This window comes from Corvus hawaiiensis, chromosome 11 (genome assembly GCF_020740725.1).
Source record: "Corvus hawaiiensis isolate bCorHaw1 chromosome 11, bCorHaw1.pri.cur, whole genome shotgun sequence".
NCBI lineage: Eukaryota > Metazoa > Chordata > Aves > Passeriformes > Corvidae > Corvus > Corvus hawaiiensis.
This window is the reverse complement of record NC_063223.1, coordinates 4257839-4280306: the sequence shown is the minus strand read 5'-3', so window position 1 is coordinate 4280306 and position 22468 is coordinate 4257839. Positions and strand designations below refer to the sequence as shown.

The window sequence follows — 22468 nt, the reverse complement described above, 5'->3', positions numbered from 1 at the left end:
CTTCTTACTTGCTAAAATTCCTCCCCTTTTCAGTGAGGAATTTTATTTTCAACAAAACAGTTTAGAAATTTACCCTATTAGGCCTTAGGGCTCACAGTTCCATCTGCCATCACTTCCATGACTTTGATTCAAGTAGAATCATTCATTAGCTTCAGTTTCTAATGAGGCCAGTTTTGCATTTTCCAAGTCCCTAAAATAAGCCTACGCTGCGTCCAAGAAATTCAAAGGAAATTGTGGTTTTCCATCAATAAAAGTCTTTGGCATAAACAAAAGCTTGATATTTTATTCAAATATGTACAAGATTTATAATCATCATCACCCTGAGGATCATCACCCTCAGTTGCAGAAGGCACTTCCTAAAGAGCAGCAAGTATCTCCCCAGAAGAAGCCCATTTCTGGACATGATTTTCACTGCAAGTGGAATGTAACAGGCTGTGCGAGCTGCCTGTGGGGAGAGCTGTCATCTCCCAGCCCTCGCTCTTGACTCCTTCATTCTCTCTTAAAGCTGCCTAGAATTTCCTAACTGCCTCAGATTTCTTTTAAAGCTGTCTAGAAGTTTATAAAGTCTTTGCTTATTGCATTTGAGTGTAGAAACTCTATATAAATAGAAACTAATTAATAAAGATCTTGTCTAAAAGAGCTGTTGTAGTTGACAAGGTGGTGATCAGTCAAGGGTTGGACTCAATAATCCTGGAAGTCTTTTCCAGTCTAAGTAATTCTGGGATTAAGTAATCTTTGAAAACATGATTGGCATGTTTCTGCTCAGTTTTGTTCCAGTTGAATCCAAAACACTGTGGTCAGGATTTAAATCCAGGCCAGGTTCCTCATGAACATGAAGGTTCTCCAAGCACTGTTGAGTAGTGCTGGTTTTTCTTCCCCCAGCAGGAACTTGAAGCAAGGTTTTTCCATTCTGTGTCATCAGCAAGGGATGCTGCTCACATTTCTTCTCCCTGGGCTGGGATCCAGCCCTTCCTGTGCCCGAGGCACATCCCTGTGCTCAGCGTGGCCCCGGGGCGGTGTCGGCAGCGCAGCGGAAGCCCAGGTTGGACGCGGAGCTGTGGGGGGTGTTCTGGCTCCGAGCTGCACAGCGGTACCTGTAGCAGTAGGACTGCACGGCAACAGACAAAGGGAACTTCTTAGCACAGCTGGGGCTCCTCAGGCAACGGTTTGTTAGGTTAGCAGATTAATTAGGTAGATTAACACAGCAAAACATTGCCATCGCTTAGAGACAGATCAATGAGCTGATAGAGATGGAAATCACTGCGTTAGAAATGAGGGAAGCCTACACAGACACCAGCTGACAAAAACTAGACTGAATGGCAAAGTGTCTGATAAAGTGTCAGCCAGTAAGTGTCAGTCTCTCCTGCTCTGGGCAAAAGCTAAAACAACCATTCAGCTTCCCTTCAGAGGCTGAGCTGTGTATCCGTGTGCTAATGCCCCACTGGAATGGACAGGTACTGGCACCTGCCTGGAAACATTTCCCTGAATGAGATGCCAGACTTCTGGGACGGGATGTAAAAAGATGCAACTTCAGCCTCTGTCAGCTCTGAGAGGGAGAAGAGCATCAGCACAGAAAGATCAGTCTGAGCAGACGTCAGGCACCTCATAAAGAGCCCTTGTACTAACAGTATTCAGTGGGGTTTTGCCTTGATACACAGCCTAGTTTTATCACCTACAAAAAAAGACTAGGGCAGACTAGAATCTTCACAAACCCTCAAAATGGGTCATGTTATTCATCACTGAGGAGCCTATTCCACTGTTAATTTAATCAAAACTGCTAATTAACATCTGACATTGATTTCACCTAAGAAGGAAATCAGTGTAGAAAATGGGATCTCACTGTAGAAAATTTAATCTAATTATGGGAGTCATTTGCCAGCCACAGGCTTTGCAAGGGAAGAAGAGCAGGACAGCTTTAATGAAACAGGAGGTCTACAATGAGGGGTTTTAAGCACTGCATGAGCAGAGTTTAAGACATGATTTTGTGTCATGAACAGCCATCGCTCTGTGGTCACATCCTGGCTGTTCTGAAGGATTTTCAGGTATGCCACCAACTCAGCTGAAACACTTCATCTCCCAGCCAGCTCTGCAAACAAACACCTGATATCATAGAACCACAGAATTATACAAGGATTTTGGATTGAAGGGCCTTTAAAGCTTATCCAGTCCCGACCCCCTGCCTGGGCAGGAACACCTTTCACTAGACCAGGTTACTTGGGAGCTCCATATCCTTTCTGGATCAAAAGCCATTCTAAAACTTAAAAAACAAAGTCACATCCACACTTTCTACTCTGACAAGTATCACTCAAGCTCTCTCATGAAAACAGCATTAGAAGCCCACATCAATTTGACGTTCTGTGTCTAAAACCCACACTGAGGAAAAAATCTTACTTGTTTTGATTCCAAGCTAAACAAAAAGAGATCCTTAGGAACATCAGGTGTTGCTCTTCATAAATTCCATGAAACCCCTTGACAAGCATCCAGGCTGCCAGGAAACTCTGTCAGAGGATCATTTCATGGTCAAGTGCTTTCAGAGGGAAGAGGAACATGGAAACACCACGTTACCTTATGGCACATGTAGGATCCACCCTTCTTCACTCTGTCCGTGCCTGAGGATGGCCCTTTCTGGGGAGGGGAGGACACTGGTCAGTACTCAGGGAATAACTGCTAATTAGAAAGTAAGGAGAAGGATAAGGAGCAATCATAAATATTCCAGGGGTGTAACAAATGTCAGTGGTGTCTGAACCAGACAGCTTGAAATAATTCTGCCATGCAGGACTTGCAGGTGACAGTGACTGTGCTCCCTCCCCACTGCAAATATTTAACATTCCAGTTGCTGTCCACCAGTGCCTTGTTTCGGTTAATACCTGATAACAGGGAGGTTCCTAAAGAGGATTTTACCAAGAAGAAAATGAGCTCCAGCTTTCCTCAGTGACTACCCTGCAACCAGTCGGGTCACACCTGGCATGGATCTCACTCTCCTACCCTGTCTCAAGGGGTACAGTTGTCTCCCACCCAGGTCTGCATTAGCAGGGAGTGATGTCCTAAAAGAATCTACCCCAGAGGAGCATTTGTAACTGAACAGAAGTCCCAGGGACTGTCAGAAAATCCTGAGAGCTGACACTGGTACTCCAGAAGCTCCTGCCTGCACCCCCCGAGTTTGACTGCTTTGCATGGAAGTTCACCACACAAACTGCAGCAGCCTCATGTTTATTGCCAAAATCTGTAATTGTGAAAAAGAATTTGGCCTACCACTGCATTTAGTGGCACACAAATAGTCAAGGAAAACCACACCCTGAGGCAGCATCCGCTCGGTTCCAAGCCTGGGTGCTCCTCCACAGCACAGCCTTGCTCCCACTCCAAGGCCTCTGGAAACTGTCCTCACAACACCTGCATGTGGATGCAGTCCCTGCTCTGAGATAAGCCACTAACCAGCACACTCATCACCCAGCCTGCTAATCTCATTTTAAGGGAAGCCAGGAGAAAACTGACCTAAAAAAAGTTCCACGGGAACAAGACAAAGCAGAACAATGGGGCTGAGGAGCAGGATTTCCCTTAAATGCTGCAGTGCACACACTGTGTGTGCAGTGCAATCTGTGCTACTGGCTCCAGAGACACTTTTATAAACTAAGAGGAACACGTTTAGTTAGGGTTAGAGAGCCCTAAATCTATCAGGTGTCAGCAATCACAAAGGGATGACCTGTACTGAGCAGCACGTGAACCAAAGGCTCATAAGTACATCTTTTTATTAATTACAAGTATCTTCCACCAGGCAAAAATTGAGCATCAAAGGTTATTTGCTAACAAAAAAACCAACTTAAATTGACCCCCACAGCCTCTGAAGGAGGATTACAGCACTGAAACACTTCACCACCTGCAGAAATCTGCTGTAGTGTCCTCCATTAATCTATTCTATTGCAAAACATCATCCTCCTATTTAAAATCACTGAAGGTAAGGAGTTTATCATAAAACAACTGGCAAAGATGTCTGAAAATCAGAAAACCAATAGCCATCATCAGCATGTGCAGTGTTAATATTTGCTTGTGCACATATCTCACTTAGAGATGAAGGAAACTGCCTTGGTTGTGCTTCCCCTCACTAAAGCTAATCACAGCCCAGCAATTAAGGTCACATTTGATTAAAACAAGCAGATCTCTGTTCTATCAGACACCACTGTTTTATGGCCTGACCTGGAGAAGTGCACCAGCTGGTACTGGAGGGGAAGGACATTGGCTGCCTGGTGCAAAGGGCCAGAGCTGTCCAGACTTTGATCCCAGATTTAAACCCGAGAATTTACTGTATATTAGCAAGGTTATTCTGTACTACAATACTGCAACAGCCATACTCCAGTCTGATTACATAATTACAAGTGCTTGTGCATTCCATTACCAAAGCTCATAAAAGTTGGATTGTTCTTTTAAAAGTTACTAAAAACAACACAGAAGCTTTTTTGTTATTGAAAATAAAGTTGTATTTCTTTCAGTACATCAAGCAAATACTTTCTGATGGTGCACAGTGATTTGCAGTACACCACCAGCCACATGGTTACTCTGTTTGGAGAGAAATCAGTTTTCAAACAGAGAACTGCAGCTCATACAAAAAAAAAAATCAGAGCCAGAAGTCACCACAAAATAACCCATAAAGGGACTGTGGTTTGATTGACCTCACACACACACTTGGCTCTCTCTGCTAAAGGAGGGAGGAAATTTTAGGGAGGAAATTCCTCCCTGGGAGGGTGGGCAGGCCCTGGCACAGGGTGCCCAGAGCAGCTGTGGCTGCCCCTGGATCCCTGGCAGTGCCCAAGGCCAGGCTGGACATTGGGGCTTGGAGCAGCCTGGGACAGTGGGAGGTGTCCCTGCCATGGCAGGGGTAGCACTGGGTGGGCTTTGAGGTCCTTCCAACACAAACCAGTCTGGGATTCTGGGATTGCAGTGAGGCACCTTCATTAAAATGATTTAAGTGAGACACTTTGGTGTTGATGATGCCAAGGCAGCAGCACTTCCTGCTGGATTAAGGTGATGGTGGGGAACAAGTGTCCTGTGAATTTTGCTTTCTATTAAGCTCCATGAGTTTGCTGAGGTTTTAAACCCAGACACTTCAGAAAGTATTTAAAAACTAGGTGTTAACAATGAGGCTTTCAGGATTTTTTCAGATGCAAACTGATTGTCAGAATCCAGTGTCTGAGGCAGAGCACTTCAAAGTGAATTCCAAAGGGTTTTTCTGATTAAATGGGTAAGGAAACTGAATCTCCTCATGTGAAAAGGTGTCCCAAAATAGCCAGGCTGCAGTTATCTTCTGAGACATTAGAACTGATTAGCACCAGATCTATCAGAGCCCAGCTCTTCAGTCTCTGCAGAGCACAAGGCAGTGTAGCCTAAATATAGGATGTGTTCTCAGGGCTGAAAAGACTCTGAATTCTTCCAGAGGGTCAGAGCTCAGGCAAAGTTTTTAACATATTTAGTTTAACAACCAAAAATCTTCAAAGCAGCTTTCTAGTACTGGAGAGATTTGGGGTATGCTGGGGATTGGTTACAAGGAATATATGGAATTCTGCACATGGATTGTTGGGGGGGGTTTCATAACTGATTGTCTTGCATTCACAAATAGTTACCAGGAGTAAAAATAAACCTGAAAGTGCTTTGTAATTTGTAAGCAAATAAAAAACACTGGGGTTTTGAGTGACAAACTGTACATGGCCTCACTTGTCATATTTTGTGTGAGGTCATGAGAGTTACTCATCCTGGGTAAGCAGGAGAGGAGCAGATCTAACACTAGAACTGGAATCTGCTGAGACAGAGCACCACACAATCTCACCCTGCAGGACCCTCTCTCTGCCTGCCACAAAGGAAAACATAGATTCACCTCTCAGAGCCTGGTGACTTCTCCTAAACCTGAGCTCTGTCACATGTCCAGTTTAAAATGAGCTACCAGAAGCCAGGAAGATAGTTCATGCTGGTTTGTTCTCTGCCTGGTAGGGATAAAATAAGTACAGCTTGTAGCAATATAAAGGAACTAAAAACCTTCCTTTTTTAAGAAGTCATTCCATAAATTCTTGATTTCTGCAATATGAGGCCCGTTTGGAAGTATTCAATGGTTAACCAGGTGTGGACAACCAAGCAAACAGCACAAAAATTGCAGTAGAGCACTGTAATTCCAGTGTTGTGGTGTGATACTCCCATTCCCCAGAACACAGCCCACCCCTGGAGCAAAGAACAGGAGGTTTTCAAACAGCAACGAGATCCAAGTCACAGGAGGGGATTCTGTACTTGACATGACGCCAACCAAACACTTACAGGGTTGTGAGCTTCCTGTGGGGAGTGGTGCACAGCCCACCAGTCAGATGTCCACTCCCAGGCATTCCCCACCATGTTGTAGAGGCCGTAGCCATTGGGGGGAAAGGCAGTGACCTGCACGAGACAGGGAACACAGGAGCACAGTTCTGTAACCACTCCACACAAAGCAGGGTTTCAATCCCAGCCCCAGGCTGCTGAAGGGGCACTCTGAGGAGCCCCAAAAGCAGACACCAGATCAGTGGTGCAGAACTGGAACACTGTTACATACTGCATTTAAATCAAACAGGATGGAAAACTGGGACCGCCTCTGGGTCCCCAGCACCCTGTTCCCGTGTGACACAGCATCTCCTCGCTGGTTTTGGAGACTGACCCTCTCCAGAGAGGCACTGTCTGACCAGCAGGCACACCTGGCATGGCATTAATGCCCTGATCCCACTCACAGCTCCCAGATTCCCCTCCCACCAAGGAAAAGCCACGGTGGCTGCCAACTCCTGCCTGTGCAGGCTCCTCTTCTGAAACTTTTGGACTTACTTAACTACCATTAAATAATTCGTTCCCATTCTTGATTGCCTTTAAAATTCCACTCTGTTTGTTATACTGGACAGGCTCAACCTTTCTCCAAAAGGGAAGTTTAATTTCTTTTTAACTAGTGTGTGATTTTTGAGTTCACAAAACTGTGAGGCCAGAAGTGCAGGCAGAAAGTATTTCAGCTTCTCACTACAAACTGACTGGAAAGGGGGAAAAGAGGTCAGTTTGAGAGGAACTAGAAGTTAAAATGAAAGTAATCTTTACTTTTCAATTAGCTTGTAAAAGTGTCCCTTGATAATGCTCAAGCCTGCAGTGAAATTTCATGTAACTTAAAATCTAAAATGAAAGAGCACAGGGATGGAAAACAGCCATGGCTCATCCTGCTGAAGACAGACCTTAATTTTAGGAAGATTAAGATCATTTCCTCATGCTGGATTGTCTCTGAGACACACTTACAGGTGCAGTCCCCTTGTACCCATCCTCTGCTGTGTTATTGGTGGGGAATTCTCCCTGCCAGATATTGGCGTAGTGTTGGCCTTTGGGCTGCAGTTTGTTACCCCATGGGAAAAGCCTGGGAAAGGACAAACAGCACAGCTGTCAAACACTTCTAATTAAAAGTCAGTGTTATATAGAATCCCAGGCTGGTTTGGGCCCATCCAGTGCCACCCCTGCCATGGGCAGGGACACTTCCCACTGTCCCAGGCTGCTCCAAGCCCCATCCAGCCTGGTCTTGGACACTGCCAGGGATCCAGGGGCAGCCCCAGCTGCTCTGGGCACCCTGTGCCAGGGCCTCCCCACCCTTGCAATAAATACTTTTTTCCTAATGTTCAATCTAAACCTCCCCTCCTTAAGTGTAAAGCTATTCCCCCTTGTCCTGTCTCTCCATCCCTTGTCCCCAGTCCTTCTCCAGCTCTCCTGGAGCCCCTTTAGGCCCTGAAAGGGGCTCTGAGGTCTCCCTGGAGCCTTCTCCTCTCCAGGTGAACCCCCCAGCTCTCCCAGCCTGGCTGCAGAGCACACTGAGGGTCATAAACCCCTCACAACTCCTCCTTATCTGGCAAACCCCAGTTTCAGACCCTGCTCAGGGACACCCTCAGGACAGGTACCTGTTTTCAAGGCCCCCTCGACAGCTGTACTCCCACTCAGCCTCTGTCGGTAGCCGCTTCCCTGCCCACGTGCAGAAGGCCACAGCATCATTCCAGGAAACATGAAGGACTGGATGGTCCATTCTGGGGAAAAAAAGGAACAGGACAGGCTGCTCAGGGCACCAGGCAGACTCAGGGCTGCACAGCACAATGTGACACTCAGAGGCACACAGGACTGATGAGTTCACAGCTCAGTTACAGCTGGACCAGGCACCAGGTGACATTTACAGAAGAGAAACTGTTTAAGGAAAAGCAGCAAGATGCTGGAAGGGAAATGCAGCCATCAGAGGGAAACAGGAAGAGAAAACAATTAACTTCTGTTTGTCTCGTCTTGCTCCCACCTCCAGCTCTACAGTTATTTATGGCTTGTGCTTTCTCAAGTGCAGCACCCAGGAGGCAGCAGGGAACTGTCCCTACCCTGCCCTCTGTGGCAACCTGGGTGCTTGCAGACCCAAAGGAAGGCACCAAAGGCCTCCAGCATCCTCACAGTCAAACCAGCCTGGCAAGGGGCATCTCAGCCAGAAGCCAGGATTCTCAACAGGAAAATGCACATTGCAATTTAATGGTGATTGTTCTTCACTCCCCTGTGGCTCTTCTCCTGCTCTGAGTCCTTTCCTTGCTGCCAGCTGGGGAGTTTTGAGGGAGAAGTGACATGAGGAAGAGTCTTACCAACACCAGCGTTTGCAGCACCCAGCCCAGGAAACTGAAGCACAGAAATTCAGCTGGGAAGTGATTTTCCTTGGGTGCTTTAAGCAGTCCACAGTTTACACAAGAGCTCCCATCTTTAATGGGGTTTGGTTCCAGGACTGACATTAAAGTCATTGGGGTTTTTTTCCAGAAAAAGACAGAAAAAATGCCCAGGCATTCTTGCAGAAGGATCCTCCCCATCCAAGCCTCCAACGGACCAAGATGCTTCCAGAGCTGAGGGTCCAGGAGAGAGAGGAACTTTCTATAAATTTCTCTTTCCTGCCCCGTTTAAGAAGCCAACATATCCCTGTTAATCCATGGGGCCACTTCCACGTGGCAAGTTCCCAGCAGCTGTGCCAGGCCAGGTTTGCACCACCCTTGCACAAGCCCAGAATTTCATGGCAGGTTTCCAGCTCCTGTCTGCTGGCTCTGACCTCAATTCCTGTCTCCCGCTAACAACGCCTCCAGCTATTATCTCTATTTTTGCCTCAGATAATTCTTCCCTTGCCCTTGGAGAGCAGACAACTCGTTACTGAGCACTTCAGCCATCAGATGATGGTGCACTAACAAAGTCCTGTCCTTAGAGGACTCAAAAACCTACTACATCTAGGCTAGAGAGTCTGATTTGATTTCAAAATGCTGTTAGAAACTTTCACTAGTTGAAGTGCCAGCTTCATTGACACGTGCCTGGTGAGAGAGGCAGTTGCAATGTGAGTGGTCCCAAATGAAGAGAGTAATTTGATTTTCTAGGCCTAAAATTCATCTTCAGAATGGAAAGCAATTGTATGAAAACAAGGATCAGCAAGTTTCAGGGTTTGTGCAGGCAGAGCGTGGCACTAACTGTAAGAAAAAGCAGAGTTTTCCAAAGCATTTAGAGGTTCTAGATAGTCACAACTGATTTTCCACAAAGTCAGAACACAGTAAAAAAAGCACAAAACTCTTCAGTTGCCAGAGAAAGAGGCTTCCAAATCCCACATGGAAGAGTGCACCCTACCCAGACTCCTGGAGTGTGCACGTAGTGAGGAGTTATCCTCCCTCTCCAAACCCAGGTCTGCACTGAAGGTTCTGACCCTTGGAAGCTCTGCTGTGTTTCACTGCTGGTGCACAAATGTGAACAGCAAACTCTGAGGCTCGTTTCAGCATGGTCCTCACAGACCTTTGTGCACTCCATCATTGACCACGGCCATGGAACGCTGCATGCAACGCACCAGAAGGTGGGAAAACAGTCCCAGAAGCAGCAGCAGCAGACAGGTGACTAAATAAAAACCCTTTCCTGCAGCCCCACTCCTGGTGGGAGCCACAGGGATATGCACCAGCACTGTGCGTGACGATGGAATGGCTGCTCATGGCTCACCTGCTGGAGATGCTGGAGTCAGGGCCCTCGGGATGCTTCCAGCTGGCTCCTTTCACAGGCAACCACCAGGGAGCAGCTGCCACCTGAAAAAGGACAAGAGCACCAGGGAAGGACACTTAAACTCCCAGCTAAGGGGTTTTCTGAAAAACCACCAGGTGACAACAGGCTTTAAGGTGCCTCCAACCCAAACCAGTCTGTACCTGTATGAATTTAACCTCCTGGCTGACTTTAGCCTGACACAGTCTGCAGAGAGGATAAAAAAATTACCATTTTGGCCTAAAGAGCATTTTCACCCCAATTATTTGCTCCCTGGACTCAGTGTTTTGACATAACTGAAACAACCCCCTGATGATGCCCTTTAGCTGGGGGTCAAACACACATCTTGCGACACATTTGCTTTCCAGGTCATTAACCCACTAAGCTGATTTTAAATTATTTGCTCTCAGCTTCCAGAAGGTGGAGACAGAAGAACCACACAAGGGAAGCGAAGCATGAAGCCTTTTCTCTTTTTTTCTTTCCCCCAGCTGGTTTGCTGGGAAATATCACACAGCCAAAATCCTCTGTAGCAATGCAGACATTGAGTATTTCTTTCAAACCAGAAGTCCCAAATTTGGTTCTTCAATGCCAAGGAGTTTCTCCTGGAAGACATTCTTTAAGGATTTCTTCTAATAAGCTTACTTCAAAGCAGAGGAGGTCATGCTTAACTGTTCTGTTCTGATTCATGTTCACTTAGAAATACTTACTTTAATAATGGGGCCTTCACTGAGGCAAAAAAAGAACATTTATGCCACCCAGCAACAGTGGGTTTATTCCAACAGCTTCCAAAATAGTCCTGTTACAGAGATAATGTCTATAAAGAACAAAAATCAAAGGAAATGAGTCTGGAATGCTTTAGGAGGCAAACAGCCCAGAGGCTGGTTAGTCCTAGACCAACTTTGTCAAGTGTTACTCACACAGGTAGGAAAAGTGCCAAGAGTGTTACCCTTTAACTCACCAAACCTCCAGAGCAAAGTCCAAAAAGTCACTGCAAGCTGGTATTGAGGAGACCCAGAATCAGTCTGGGCAAACAATTTTAACAGCAGCTTCTAGGGGGAAGCTGCATCCTTCAACAGAGCACTTAACATGTAATTACACATACATGGGAGAAAAGATTATCTATGTCACACATCAATTGTTGAGAAAACTCGGGTCCAAACTGCACATCAAACCCCTCATTTGGCTGTTTCAGTAGGAAAATCAACAGAAGTGCCCAAGCACTGGAGGTGCTGCACAAGCACACATTAGCCTGGGTTTAGAGCACCTCAGCAGCCTGTGCTCTGACACTCCCCACAGCTTTTCCCTCTTCCCTTCTCAGCACACACGGATTTTCCCTACAGCACATCTGGGTATCTAAAAGCTCCCTGTAAACCAACAGCAATCCTGGACTAAAGCTGCAGAGCCCACAGCTTTTGGGAGCCCTGGGGAAGGGCTCTGCAATCCCTGAGGAGGCTGCAGGGCTCCTCCAGGCTGGGAAGCCGTTCACACGCAGGGTGGGGACACCCTCCCTTCCAAAGGGAACACCGAGTGTTCAGTACCAAAGGAACAAAGGGGCTCCCAGCAGCCTGCTGGTGACCCAGACATTCTGTCCCTGCTCTCCCTGCTCTCAGTGGGACCCCCCAGGCAATGACAGTTTTTACAGACCCTCTCTGACCTCCCCAGCACGACAAGCACATAAACCAACAAGGTCAACCCCAGTTCTGGCTCAGTGTCTAACCAAGCTCAGCACATTCTCACCCCAAGCAGAGTCACTGCCCTTTGCAAAAAGCATGAGAAATATCAGGTCTCTTGCTAGGAGCTACAGCTCTGTTACTGAGCATTCAAACCCCAAAATGAGACCTTCGTGCAGATACTCTGCTCAACCCTCACAGCACTGCAGCTTCAGAGCGACCAAGCTGCTGAACTGATACTACAGTCAAGAGGTTTAAAACTAGTCTGATTTAACCAATTCCTTGCCCATATTGAGGTTTGACCTTTAAACTATACTGAAAATAGGACAGAAATCCAAAATCAGCATTTTACAGCTATTTAAGGAAAATAAAAGAGCAGCAGAACCATTTGCTTAAGCTAAAATCTGAAAGATCACAAGCAAGATTTCGACAGTTTCTAAGCACAACATATTTTTGCAAATTAAACTGCTGGGTTTTGGATAAAAACATCTCTGCAGGAGACTGCAAAGATTTACACTTTAGACGACTTTAATTTTGGGAAACATTTTTGTGATGCAAAAGAAAAAGCAGATGCTTTCAATCAGGCTGGTTTATTTTAACCCAAGAAAAATGTCATGTCTCCACAGGAGAGCACTGCATGTGCACAGCTCCTGGTTGTGGCTCTGCTGAGCTGAGCACCAAATGGCTGCCAGGCTCTGCAGAGCACCCAGAGCTCCAGAGCAGGCACATATGCAGTGTTGGGACAGGGATACCAGGCAGAGGCCAGGAGAGCCTGCAAGAATTACCTGGAGACTCAGGCAGTCCCTGGCTCTGGTGAACACACACCGAGCTGCTCCTTCCAGAAATCTCGTACCTGAAATCTACAGTCCTCTCACAGAACTTCTCACAAGTCTTTAAAGCTTTTAATTGCTCTAAATCTAATTAGCAGAGGAGCTAATTAGACAGATATTACAACACCACAGTTAATTCAGCCAAGTCCTCCCTTGCCACTAATGAGCTTAGTTACTTTCATAACACTTCACGTTCTGCTTCCCTCCGAAACATGTTCTGGGCACCGGCAACAGATTCCTGCTGTCAAAATAGCAGCAGATGCTGCTGAATAGATCTTGAATCAGAGGACAATCCCCCTCCTTTTGGTTGATTCTTGCAGCATGTCACCTGTCCCAGGTTACCCACACCTGCCCTGCAATCCTTACACAACTGCTCGTGCACAGGGAAACGCTTCCCGGAGCAAAGCAGAGGCACAAGAGCTCGTTTTGGTCTGATCCAGCTGGAAACGGGGATTATCCAGCTCTCCCCTCCAGGATTAAACTTCAAGAACTCACTGTTCTGCTTCTTACAGACTCAGAGCACTGCGAAAAGAGAGCCCAGTGCGATAACACTGGGAAGAGCTCGAGCAATTAATTCCGACCCACGAGCTTTGCACTGGGGCGGAGCGATTTGCAGAGCTGAAGCCTCAACTCCCACTAACAGCCTGCAGAAAATGCTCGTTCTCAGTGTTCCATTTTCTTTTCCAAGTAGGCTGGGACAGCCTAACTTTAATTGCTCCATTACCTCATGATGTCAAGATTTTTAAACTACTTCACAATTACCTTGAGGAAAATTCCTTCTTAAATCTATGTAGAAAAAATATTAGAGTGGGGAACATCACAAAGTGAGTTTCATTGGGAGCATTACCCTATTGCTGGTACTGCAGTAGGGGAATACCCCTGAAAAACACCCCAAATCCACCCAACCCCCAGCCAATAGCAATAAAAACATTTATTAGTCTTGCACTGACATGACACTGGCCACATTCGAGAAAAACAACCCCCACTTGAGAAGCAAATCTCAAATTCAAATCTGATTTATGTATTAGAAAAAATACCCAAAATAAACTCAACAGAGCAGCTCATCTTGGCTCCAACTCCAACATTCTATCAAGCAGCAAGTCCTCTGAAATAACAAAGCTGCAGATTTGAACCTTAAGTCAGCCCCACAAGATGATGACAAATTCATGCTGCTGGCCAGACACATGGCACCAAACATCATCTTCTCTTGTGCTGCAGCATTCTAATGCTATTTGAATGTAGCAAAGCCTTACACCAGGTCAGGATGGACAGCTGGAAAAAGCAAAAGTGACTGCAGAGTAAGAACTTCAGCAATTTCAGAATTGACTGTGTGAAAAGAGATTTTGAGTGAAAAGTAGCCCAAGTCTGGAAAACACTTTACGAATCATTTATTAAGTGGTGGGTTCTTACAAAAACTCCAGTTCAGAAGCTGACTTAATAGGTTACCACTTGTTTGACTCAGATGGTGTTAAGCTGTGTACATCTTTGATAGGCAGAAGGATCTTGCTAGCATTGGTAGGACGTGAGAAAAAATTAGTTATTCAGTAAAGAACATAATTTTTGGATGAGGTTTTATTTTATCCATGCAAGGCAGATACGCATAAATCTCTGACAGTTTTTCCTCCCGTAAGCCAGATCCTAAACCTTGAGCACTGATTAATGAACTGCTGAAGAAAGAGGCAGACAGAAAATGGAACATTTTTAGTAGGGTGAGAAGTTTAAGAAATAAAAATAATTACTGTGCAATGGATCCACTCCATTGTCCCTGCAGAGAACAAACCTGCTGTAATGAGGGACAAGAACTGAGCCAGGACTGGGAAGTTCTGCAGGGGACCAGTCACACACAGACCCGAACTCACCGTTAGCAGAGCATTTGTCCAGCAGGTAACTCACATTTGCATCAGGGTTGGGATAGAGGATCTCCACAGGTCCCTTCCAACCCCAGCCAGCCTGGGATTCTGGGAATACCTGATTTTGCCAGCTCCTGCAATTCCCGTGCTATTTATTCTATCAATTACAAGTCCCAGCTCCCCCAAAGCTCTAATTACAGAAGAATCTGTTCTCACTCTTATTTTCTAAAGTTAATGGCCTCCCTCATGAGCTCAGAAATGGAAGCAACAAGGGGGTTTGTTTAATATTGAATATTGATATTATCTGCCTTAAATCCCAGTGTTTTACAGCAGTTTGAAACTGCTCACAAAGGAAAGGCAGCGGCTTTAAAATATATTTATTTTTACTTTATAAGTCATCAGTTACAAGAAATATTTCAGCCTTGATTGGAAACAAGCACTTTTATGAAGGGACCTTTTCCTTTGCATAAGGAAAGGTCATTGAACTTCAGTTCAGACAGTGTAAAACTTCACAGCCCTGTCAATCCTCCAAGAAAAATAACCACAAATATGTGATGCTAAAATCCAGTCAGATTCATTAAGTGCAAGTTTTGGAATCGGAAGAAGCTTCTTTTGAGGAACCAATATTCCTGGTAAAGGCAGACACCTCTGCAAGTCTAATTTCCAGCCAACATCTAAATCTGCACTCAAAGTGGTCATTTTTTCCAGTAACCAAGTGCACATGAGCTTTAAGGAAACGAGATGTGCACTGACTTATCCCCAGCCCGAGGCACAAACCATGCCCTGCTGTAACGCTGCAGTTTGCTCTGATAAACACGGGCTAACGTTACTGGCAATTCCCAGGGAGAATTCCCGCACATCCCTCTTTATCCCAGCGGTGGGAGTAGAGCACAAAAACCCAGAGGAACAGTTCAATAGCTCCATCTCCCCAGCTCCTTGTAGGGAGTAGCTGAAGCACTGGGGGCTGTGAGGAACAGCTCACCCTGCCCACACTGGCACTGCTGTCCCACCTGCAACCAGGGCTCCTCTCAGCAGCAACTGGAGATGTTCAGCTGAAATGCAGAATGTTTCAGTTTGGGGTTATTATGAAATAGGCAAATTGCACAGCTCCAGGCCACTGCAGAGATTTCCATACCAACAGGGATGAAAGCAGCATCCCATAGTTCTGGATTGGCCAGAATTTATGTTTGCTTGTGCTGCCAGTGAACCCATTCCATTGCATTCCAGGCCCAAAATTCCATGCCCATATAGACAAAGGCAGCACACACATTTGTATGCTCTCAGGCTCCTCAGTGCAGAATTTATCTGGCCTTGAAGCAAAAATTAATTTTTCTGCCTTCCACAAGCCAGGAATAACAACATTCTCACTCTCTCCAGTGAGCAAAGACTGAAGCTGCACTCCTGTTGTGCCACCCTCTTTCCCTTTTCCATGGTACCTGGACAGCAAAGAAAACTCCTGCAATTATTGGCAAGAGCTCTCAAATCCCCTCAGAACAAAATGGAATTATAGAATGGTTCAGGCTGGAAGGAACCTCAAAGCCCACCCAGTGCCACCCCTGCCCCAGGCAGGGACACCTCCCACTGTCCCAGGCTGCTCCCAGCCCCAATGTCCAGCCCGGCCTTGGGCACTGCCAGGGATCCCGGGGCAGCCCCAGCTGCTCTGGGCACCCTGTGCCAGGGCCTGCCCACCCTCCCAGGGAACAATTCCTTCCCAATATCCCATCTATGCCTGCCCTCTGCCAGTGGGAAGCCATTCCCTGTGTCCTGTCTCTCCAGGCCCTTGTCCAAAGTCCTCCTCTATCTCTTCTGCAGCCCCTTTAGGCCCTGGAAGAGGCTCTAAGGTCTCCCCAGACCCTTCTCTTCTCCAGGCTGCATGTGAAGAATTTAAGATGTGAAGCTCTCAAAATTTTTTAAGCCCACACGAAGCACTTCAGCTTCAAAGGACCTTTCACCCTTGCCCTACAAAATCCTTTTCAGTTTGAAGGAGCCCTCCCCAGTTCCATCAGTAACACCCTCATCTGGCACAGTACTAAATCCTCCCTCTCTGCCACGTGACCACCATGAACTTGGAGGCCAAAACTAAAACTTGAGTTCCCAGAAATCTGCAACAATTCCATCATTGGCTGCTACACCCCTTTTTACTGCTTCCCTTCCAGAGGTTTAGGCCAGCCCACATTCCTGTCAGTGGCTATCTGGGAGCCCACCTCACCTCCAGGAAAGGCACACCCAGAGCTCCAACAATCACCCTACGTGCTCAGCTGGATCACTCCTGCAGCAGCTGCCACCAGCCCCAGCTCTGCCCTCAGTCATGGCTTTGAGGCTCTGAAAAATCTGCTTTAAGAACTGGAGAAGACAAAGTGGCCAAGCAGAGCAAAGCCCCCACCAGACACACACAGCTCATTCTCTGTAATGAAGTACTCAGTTTGGTACCTCCACTTTCACCTTTCCCCAGTTATTTCACTGCAGATGAAATACTGCTTACTAAATTTACATTCCTGCTGCTCTTCCCCTATATTCACACTTGCATTTCACATCCCTGTGCTTCAACTGGAGAAAATCCTTGTCAAAACACTCCTGAGCCACTGGGGAGAAGGAAAACCACAATCCTTTCTCCCATTGCTTGGAGGGATTTTCAGTGCCAGTAACATGCCAGTATTTATATCTTATTTCTGCTTTTCATCTGATAGTTATGATTGAAGAAGTTGACTCTTCACAGCAAGTTTACTTTTAACAACTCCAGAAAACCTTCACAAAGCAGCAGCCAAAACGACCAGTTCAGGCTGCATTCCAGGCCTCTGGCATAACACTTGTCCTGTGAGCACTGCAGCCAACACTTGGAAATTTGGCTGATACACTCAGGAAAGTGGCTCCCAACACTCTGTGTTTACAAAATTGCCAGGGCTGAGCTTACAGCAGCATTCTTGGGGTTTGTTTGTTTGTTTTAAAACAGACAACCTGATTTAGGGATTTCTGCATCACAGAACCACACAGGAAAAAGAATTTCTGCACTACTGATGGTTGGGAAGATGGGATGAGCCATTCATTTTTTTTTTAATTTGTATTTTTTATTATTTTTATTAAGGCAGAACAAATCCATGGATGGATTTAGCATCAGTTATGCTGGTGGTGGGAACTGCAGTTTAGTCTTATCTCTCACAGTGCACAAATGTTAGTCCTGAATTAAGAGATTACAAACTGCACTTGTAATCTTCCTTCCCTGGCAGGAGGAACCCAAATCCCACATTCTTTTCCAGTCCCTCACAGCACACACTCACACAGGGCTTCCTGAAACCTCCCATCTCTCAGGCTGCCCCTTGAAAACAAAAATCAAACTGTGCCCATCAGAGCTGAGGATAATTCTGACAGGAGGGGACCTCAGGAGATCATTGTGCCCAAACCTGTGCTCAGAGCAGATCAACTCATCCAGGAGATGACAGGACACAATCTGCTTATCTGTCAAGAGCTGCAAAGGGGACCTGACCTGTTAAGGTTAAAGAGGAGGTATCTGAAGCCTGAGAAAGGCTCAGCAACACATTCACAACAGAAAAAGAGGAAAGGGAAGGCAGGGAAGATTTACTATGCAATTTTCTTTCTTTTTAAACCAATATTCACTTCCATGCAACAGGAAAACTGGATCAGCTCCAGCATAGTCAGCACTGCCCCTCCCAGGGTCACTGCTTTGCCCAGGGGGAATGAAGGCAGCTGGAAAAGCAGCAAATGAACACAGGATCTTCTAGAGACAAGGAGGAAACATCATAAACTTCAGCCATTCACAACATAAGGAATCTTATAGACTCAGCCTGAACTTCTCAGGTAGGAAGCAAAAAAAGACAACAAGAGGTTGATACCAACTTTTGCTAATCACGAGTAGATATTTTTAATTGTTTGTTAAAGAAAAAGGACAGAGAATAGACTGCAAATCCTCCCCATTTCAGTCCATGATTCCCGGCCAAACAGCTCTCCATAACCCCCATTTTTGCAGCTGGCTTTGGGGACATCACAGAGTTTAGTTACCCCTGCTGTAATTGCCAACATAGCCCAGGGATTGCTCAGGGAGTTTCCCCCTGCTGTGTTACTCACTGCTTGGTGGATGTCAGCCTTCACTGCTTCACTCAGCATCCCCTCAAACACAAAGGAGTCACCAAACTTCTCTGCCTATGGAAAGAACAAAGGATTCAACCATTTAAGAATGTTATTCTTAAAACCACACTCAACATTTACAGCTTTGCTTTATCAAAAATAAGAAAATTCAGAGAATTATTAAGGTTGGAAAAGACCTCCAAGTACATCGAGTTCAGCCTTTGACCACACAGATTCTAATAGTGAATTTGAGTTCTCTTTCAAGGAAGCTGTTTTGGAACAGAAAAGAAGGGATTTTTTCTCTGGATGTTGTTGTTGCTGTTGTTGTTCAGCAGCCACTGGGCAGAAGGCAGCTCACTGACCTTCTGCACATGTTTTTACTTTTATTAATTAAAAATGCAGTTCTGATGGTCCCAGCTGCTTTCAAACACTACAGTCATTAATCTAACATGGAAGGGCACATTTCAGTTCCTTTTATTTTTCCTTTGGGAATCACAATAGAAGACTTAAGCCTTGTCACTTACTGCTCCATCATCACCAGTACCATGTTTTAAAGAGCTGCTACGACAATAAAGAGTTAAAAGTAACTCAATCATTATATCTAGCATTATATAAAGCCAAAAGAATAAAAAATACAAATAATTTCAACCAATCATGGTACATTCTACCAAGAGGAAAAAAGAGAGGAGGTGTAAGTGGAGCACCCAACCACAGCAGCTGAGCCATGAAGTCTGAAACAGACCCCACATGATGCAGTTCTACGTGCCAGAGCTCCAGGAGCGTTTGGACAGTGGGATTGTCCCACAGGGTGAGATTGTTGGGGTGTCTGTGCAGGGCCAGGGGTTGGACTGATGATCCTTGTGGTCCCTTCCAGCTGAGGGTATTCTGTGATTCCACATTTAACCCCACCACACACGTGCTCATCCCAGCAGCTGTTTGCAACAGGCAAGCTTTGTTCCAACTCGAAATAGTTAAACAGCCTTTTTTAAGGCTAAGGAACAGAAATAGTAGACAAAAGAAGCTGTTCATCCAACCAGAGGATCCTGCATTCCAAATGAGAACCAGTTCATCAAGTGAATCCAGCAAAGTGCCTCCTTTGAGACCTGCTCATTACCGAGGCTTTCATTTGCCTAAAAGGGCTGTCAGGGTTCTGTCAAAGCTGCGTAGGAACAGTCAGCTGTCAGGAGGGAGCTGAGCTTCAGGCACAGGTGGCTCCTTTCTGGGAAGAACCTTAACATATTCCTAGTCCATTGTTCCCAGCTACATGCACACAATTATTACTGCACTTGCTATTGTCTCCTCCTCGGGCACAGGGCTCTCTGCTCACCAGCAAGGAGCTGTGCTGAGCCAGCCTGCAGAGTCCTTGGCCATCTCAGTTTGTTAAACACCTTCTCCAAGTTTCTCTAAAACAAGGCAAATCTAACCTGGTTGTACTGGTACAAAGAGCTTTAGGACCCAAATGTCAAAAAACCCCAAGCAAACCACCCCAAAAAACTCTGCAGAGAGCTGTTGGCATCACCCAGGCTGCGGGACAGACATGAGTTCAGGTGTCAGTTATTAAACACAACCACAAACACCTGAATGCTCTTCCAACCCGGGACAGCAAGGCCAGACAATTCCTTCTCTCCACTACTTCCATCAGAAACACTGGAGCCTGCAAATCCCAAACAAGTATTGTGATGTCCTTCAAGAAGAAAAGCCTCGGTTTTCAACAGGGATTTCCTCAGGCTGACAGGAGCTGGGATGCCCTGGTGCCTTACCTCAGTGATGTACCCAGTGGAACTCACAAAGCTCTCGAATTCCTCGTTGCTGACCTCGTACTGGTCCATGTAGAAGCTGTCAATGTGGACTCTCCGGGCGGGCCCCTCTCCATCCTGCTGGATTTCAGGCTCGTGGGTGCCCATGGTGAACACCCCTCCTGGAATCGCCACCATCTGCAGAGCAAACACCACCCAAAGAGCTGGGAAAGTGAAAGACTGAGAAGCCCCACGCTGGTTTTACTCCTCCTGCACCTCAGCTTTGCAGCTGTTTTTGAAACACCATTTTGACCAGCCCGTTTGGAGAAACAGCAAACAGAACTTAAGTTGAGAACAAATCCCTGTTTGCAGCTTTTCTGCGTGAAGTCTGGGTCATGCTCGTGCTCTCATGAGGAGAAATGTGTGCTCTGTTTCTTATGTCACCCTTTCTTACGTTAGTTCTGCAGTTACACCACTGCCAGGGCAGCAAATAAGTTCACAGCAGCTCCCCAGCACCTCTCCTTGTTCTTTGGGGCAGCTGGAGTGAGTATTTGCCATGACCTTACACATCCCATTTCATTGTTTCTTCTCCACTGTAGATCTCTCCTCCTGCTTGGGTCTCTCCCAGCAACACCTAAAATTCACACAACTTGCAACTGGCCCATAAAAAATGCTCCAAATACCTTCTCGTTTGGCCTAGCCACATCTGAAGCTGGCTGTGTCCTCGTAACTTTCTCCACTGAGAAGAATCTGAGCACTTACAGATAGTCTGAAACTGACTCCATAAAAGGGCTTCAGGATAAATTTGCTTACATTTTTTAGGACTTAGTAAATGACAACGTGGTGCAAAGTTGCACCACTTCCTCCCTTCCAATCTCTCTTCAACCCTCCGTAGCTGAAACAGCTCCCTGAAGAGGCTTCCAAGCCAGGCTCAGAGCTCACGGGTCCCAAACCACGTGCAAAATTAACTCTTGCTGGCTCCCCAGTTCTAAAAACATGCTGGAAATAAATAATCCTATTTGCGGGTGAGGGAGAGGCCAATTCTTCTCTCCCTTCTCTGCTGGTAAAGATGTTTTCTAGCTGAGCATCATCAAGTTATCTTGTGACCATAACATAAACCAGCAGTAATTAGCATAATTACCTACTGCTGGAGCTGCCCGCTGCACAAAGAGTCAGAGGATTTTTTCATTCTCCAGACCCACAGTGAACTGCTCAGGTTTGTCACACAAAATGTCTACCAGTGACATGGATCCCAAGAACAACAGAGATTATTACTCTTTAAACATTCTCCAGTGTCTGAAGTGCAGCCTGCAGTACTGGAGTCACAGTCGCTGCTGTTTGTCTTTCACTCAGCAAGTTCCCACACTGCCTGCGTGACACAGGTTTTTCCAAGCTGATGCAGCTTCCCAGCATTACAACAGAGGCAACTGGAGAGGAAGCCCCTCCTGTTTTCTCGTTCTCTCCGAGAGAGAAGAGCGAGATGGGGCCAGAAGCAGCACCCGCGCCCAAGCCCAGTTCCTCGGCCGTTCGGCCCACCCGCCTTTAATTTAATTTAAGCTTCTCCACAGCATTTCCCCGGCTGCTCCGTTATCCCGGAGGAGGTCCTGCTCCACCGGGACAGCCCCACGGCCCGGCCCGGTCCCCCAGGTCGCTGGGCCCCCGCCGCTCACCGGCCCGCGCCCGACGCTCCGCCCGCTGCCCGCCGCCGAGTAGCGCCGCGCCGCCGCCTCCCGCCCGTCCCCGGCGGCCCGACTGGCGCTGCAGCCGCAGTCCCCGGTGCCGGGTGTCCCGGAGGGCCCCGCTCTTGCCATTGCCATTGCCATTAGCAGCAGGAGGAGGCAGCGGCACAGCCGCCTGGGCGCGGCCATATTGGCGGCCGGGCCACGTGCCGCCCGCGGTCACGTGACCGACCGCGTCTTAAAGGGGCCGCGCCGCACCCCGAGGGGAACGTGAGGGGCGGGACCGGGGCTGTCCCCTCATATTCCTCCCTGTCCTTCCCCGTCCCCTCATATTCCTCCCTGTCCTTCCCCGTCCCCTCGTGTCCCTCCCCGTCCCCGCCCACACCGGTACCTGCAGAGCTTGTGCGGATGGTGAGGGGTCTGGAGCAGCGCTCTGATGAAGAGAGAGTGTTCAGGGCCTCTTCACTCCAGACTGAAGACTGAGAGGGGAACTCGGCAATCCACGGAGAAACCTCAAATACCCATGGGAATCTCACCAGTCCATCTAAATACCTCGAATATCTCTACAAATATCTCATAAGG

The 22468-nt window shown here is 46.9% G+C and overlaps 1 protein-coding gene across 2 annotated transcripts; it reads right to left on the bottom strand.

Annotated features, from left to right (window-relative positions):
* Window positions 1-263: 263 nt before the first annotated feature.
* On the bottom strand, window positions 264-22097 carry SUMF1 (sulfatase modifying factor 1). Of its 2 annotated transcripts, none has more exons than XM_048315672.1 (9): window positions 21878-22097; window positions 20232-20405; window positions 18472-18546; window positions 10006-10088; window positions 7926-8048; window positions 7279-7393; window positions 6295-6408; window positions 2566-2625; window positions 264-1108 (listed from the first exon to the last, which is right to left on the bottom strand). In XM_048315672.1, exons 1-9 carry the CDS (start codon window positions 22073-22075, stop codon window positions 998-1000), a joined length of 1053 nt encoding a protein of 350 aa, XP_048171629.1. In that variant the 5' UTR covers window positions 22076-22097; the 3' UTR covers window positions 264-997. The 2 variants fall into 2 exon arrangements, 1 of the variants encoding a protein (XP_048171629.1); XR_007206099.1 differs by lacking the exon at window positions 2566-2625 and adding an exon at window positions 2392-2527 and having other exon boundaries at window positions 1025-1108.
* Window positions 22098-22468: the final 371 nt, after the last annotated feature.

Bases quoted from the DNA above. Each gene is read 5' to 3' on its own strand.
- SUMF1 (XM_048315672.1), bottom strand. From the start codon at position 22,075: ATGGCCGCGCCCAGGCGGCTGTGCCGCTGCCTCCTCCTGCTGCTAATG. The intron at 7,394-7,925 runs GTACCTGTCCTG...GTCCTTTCCCAG, and splicing joins CGAGGGGGCCTTGAAAACAG to GCTTTTCCCATGGGGTAACA. The intron at 6,409-7,278 runs GTAAGTGTGTCT...TGTCTCGTGCAG, and splicing joins GGTACAAGGGGACTGCACCT to GTCACTGCCTTTCCCCCCAA.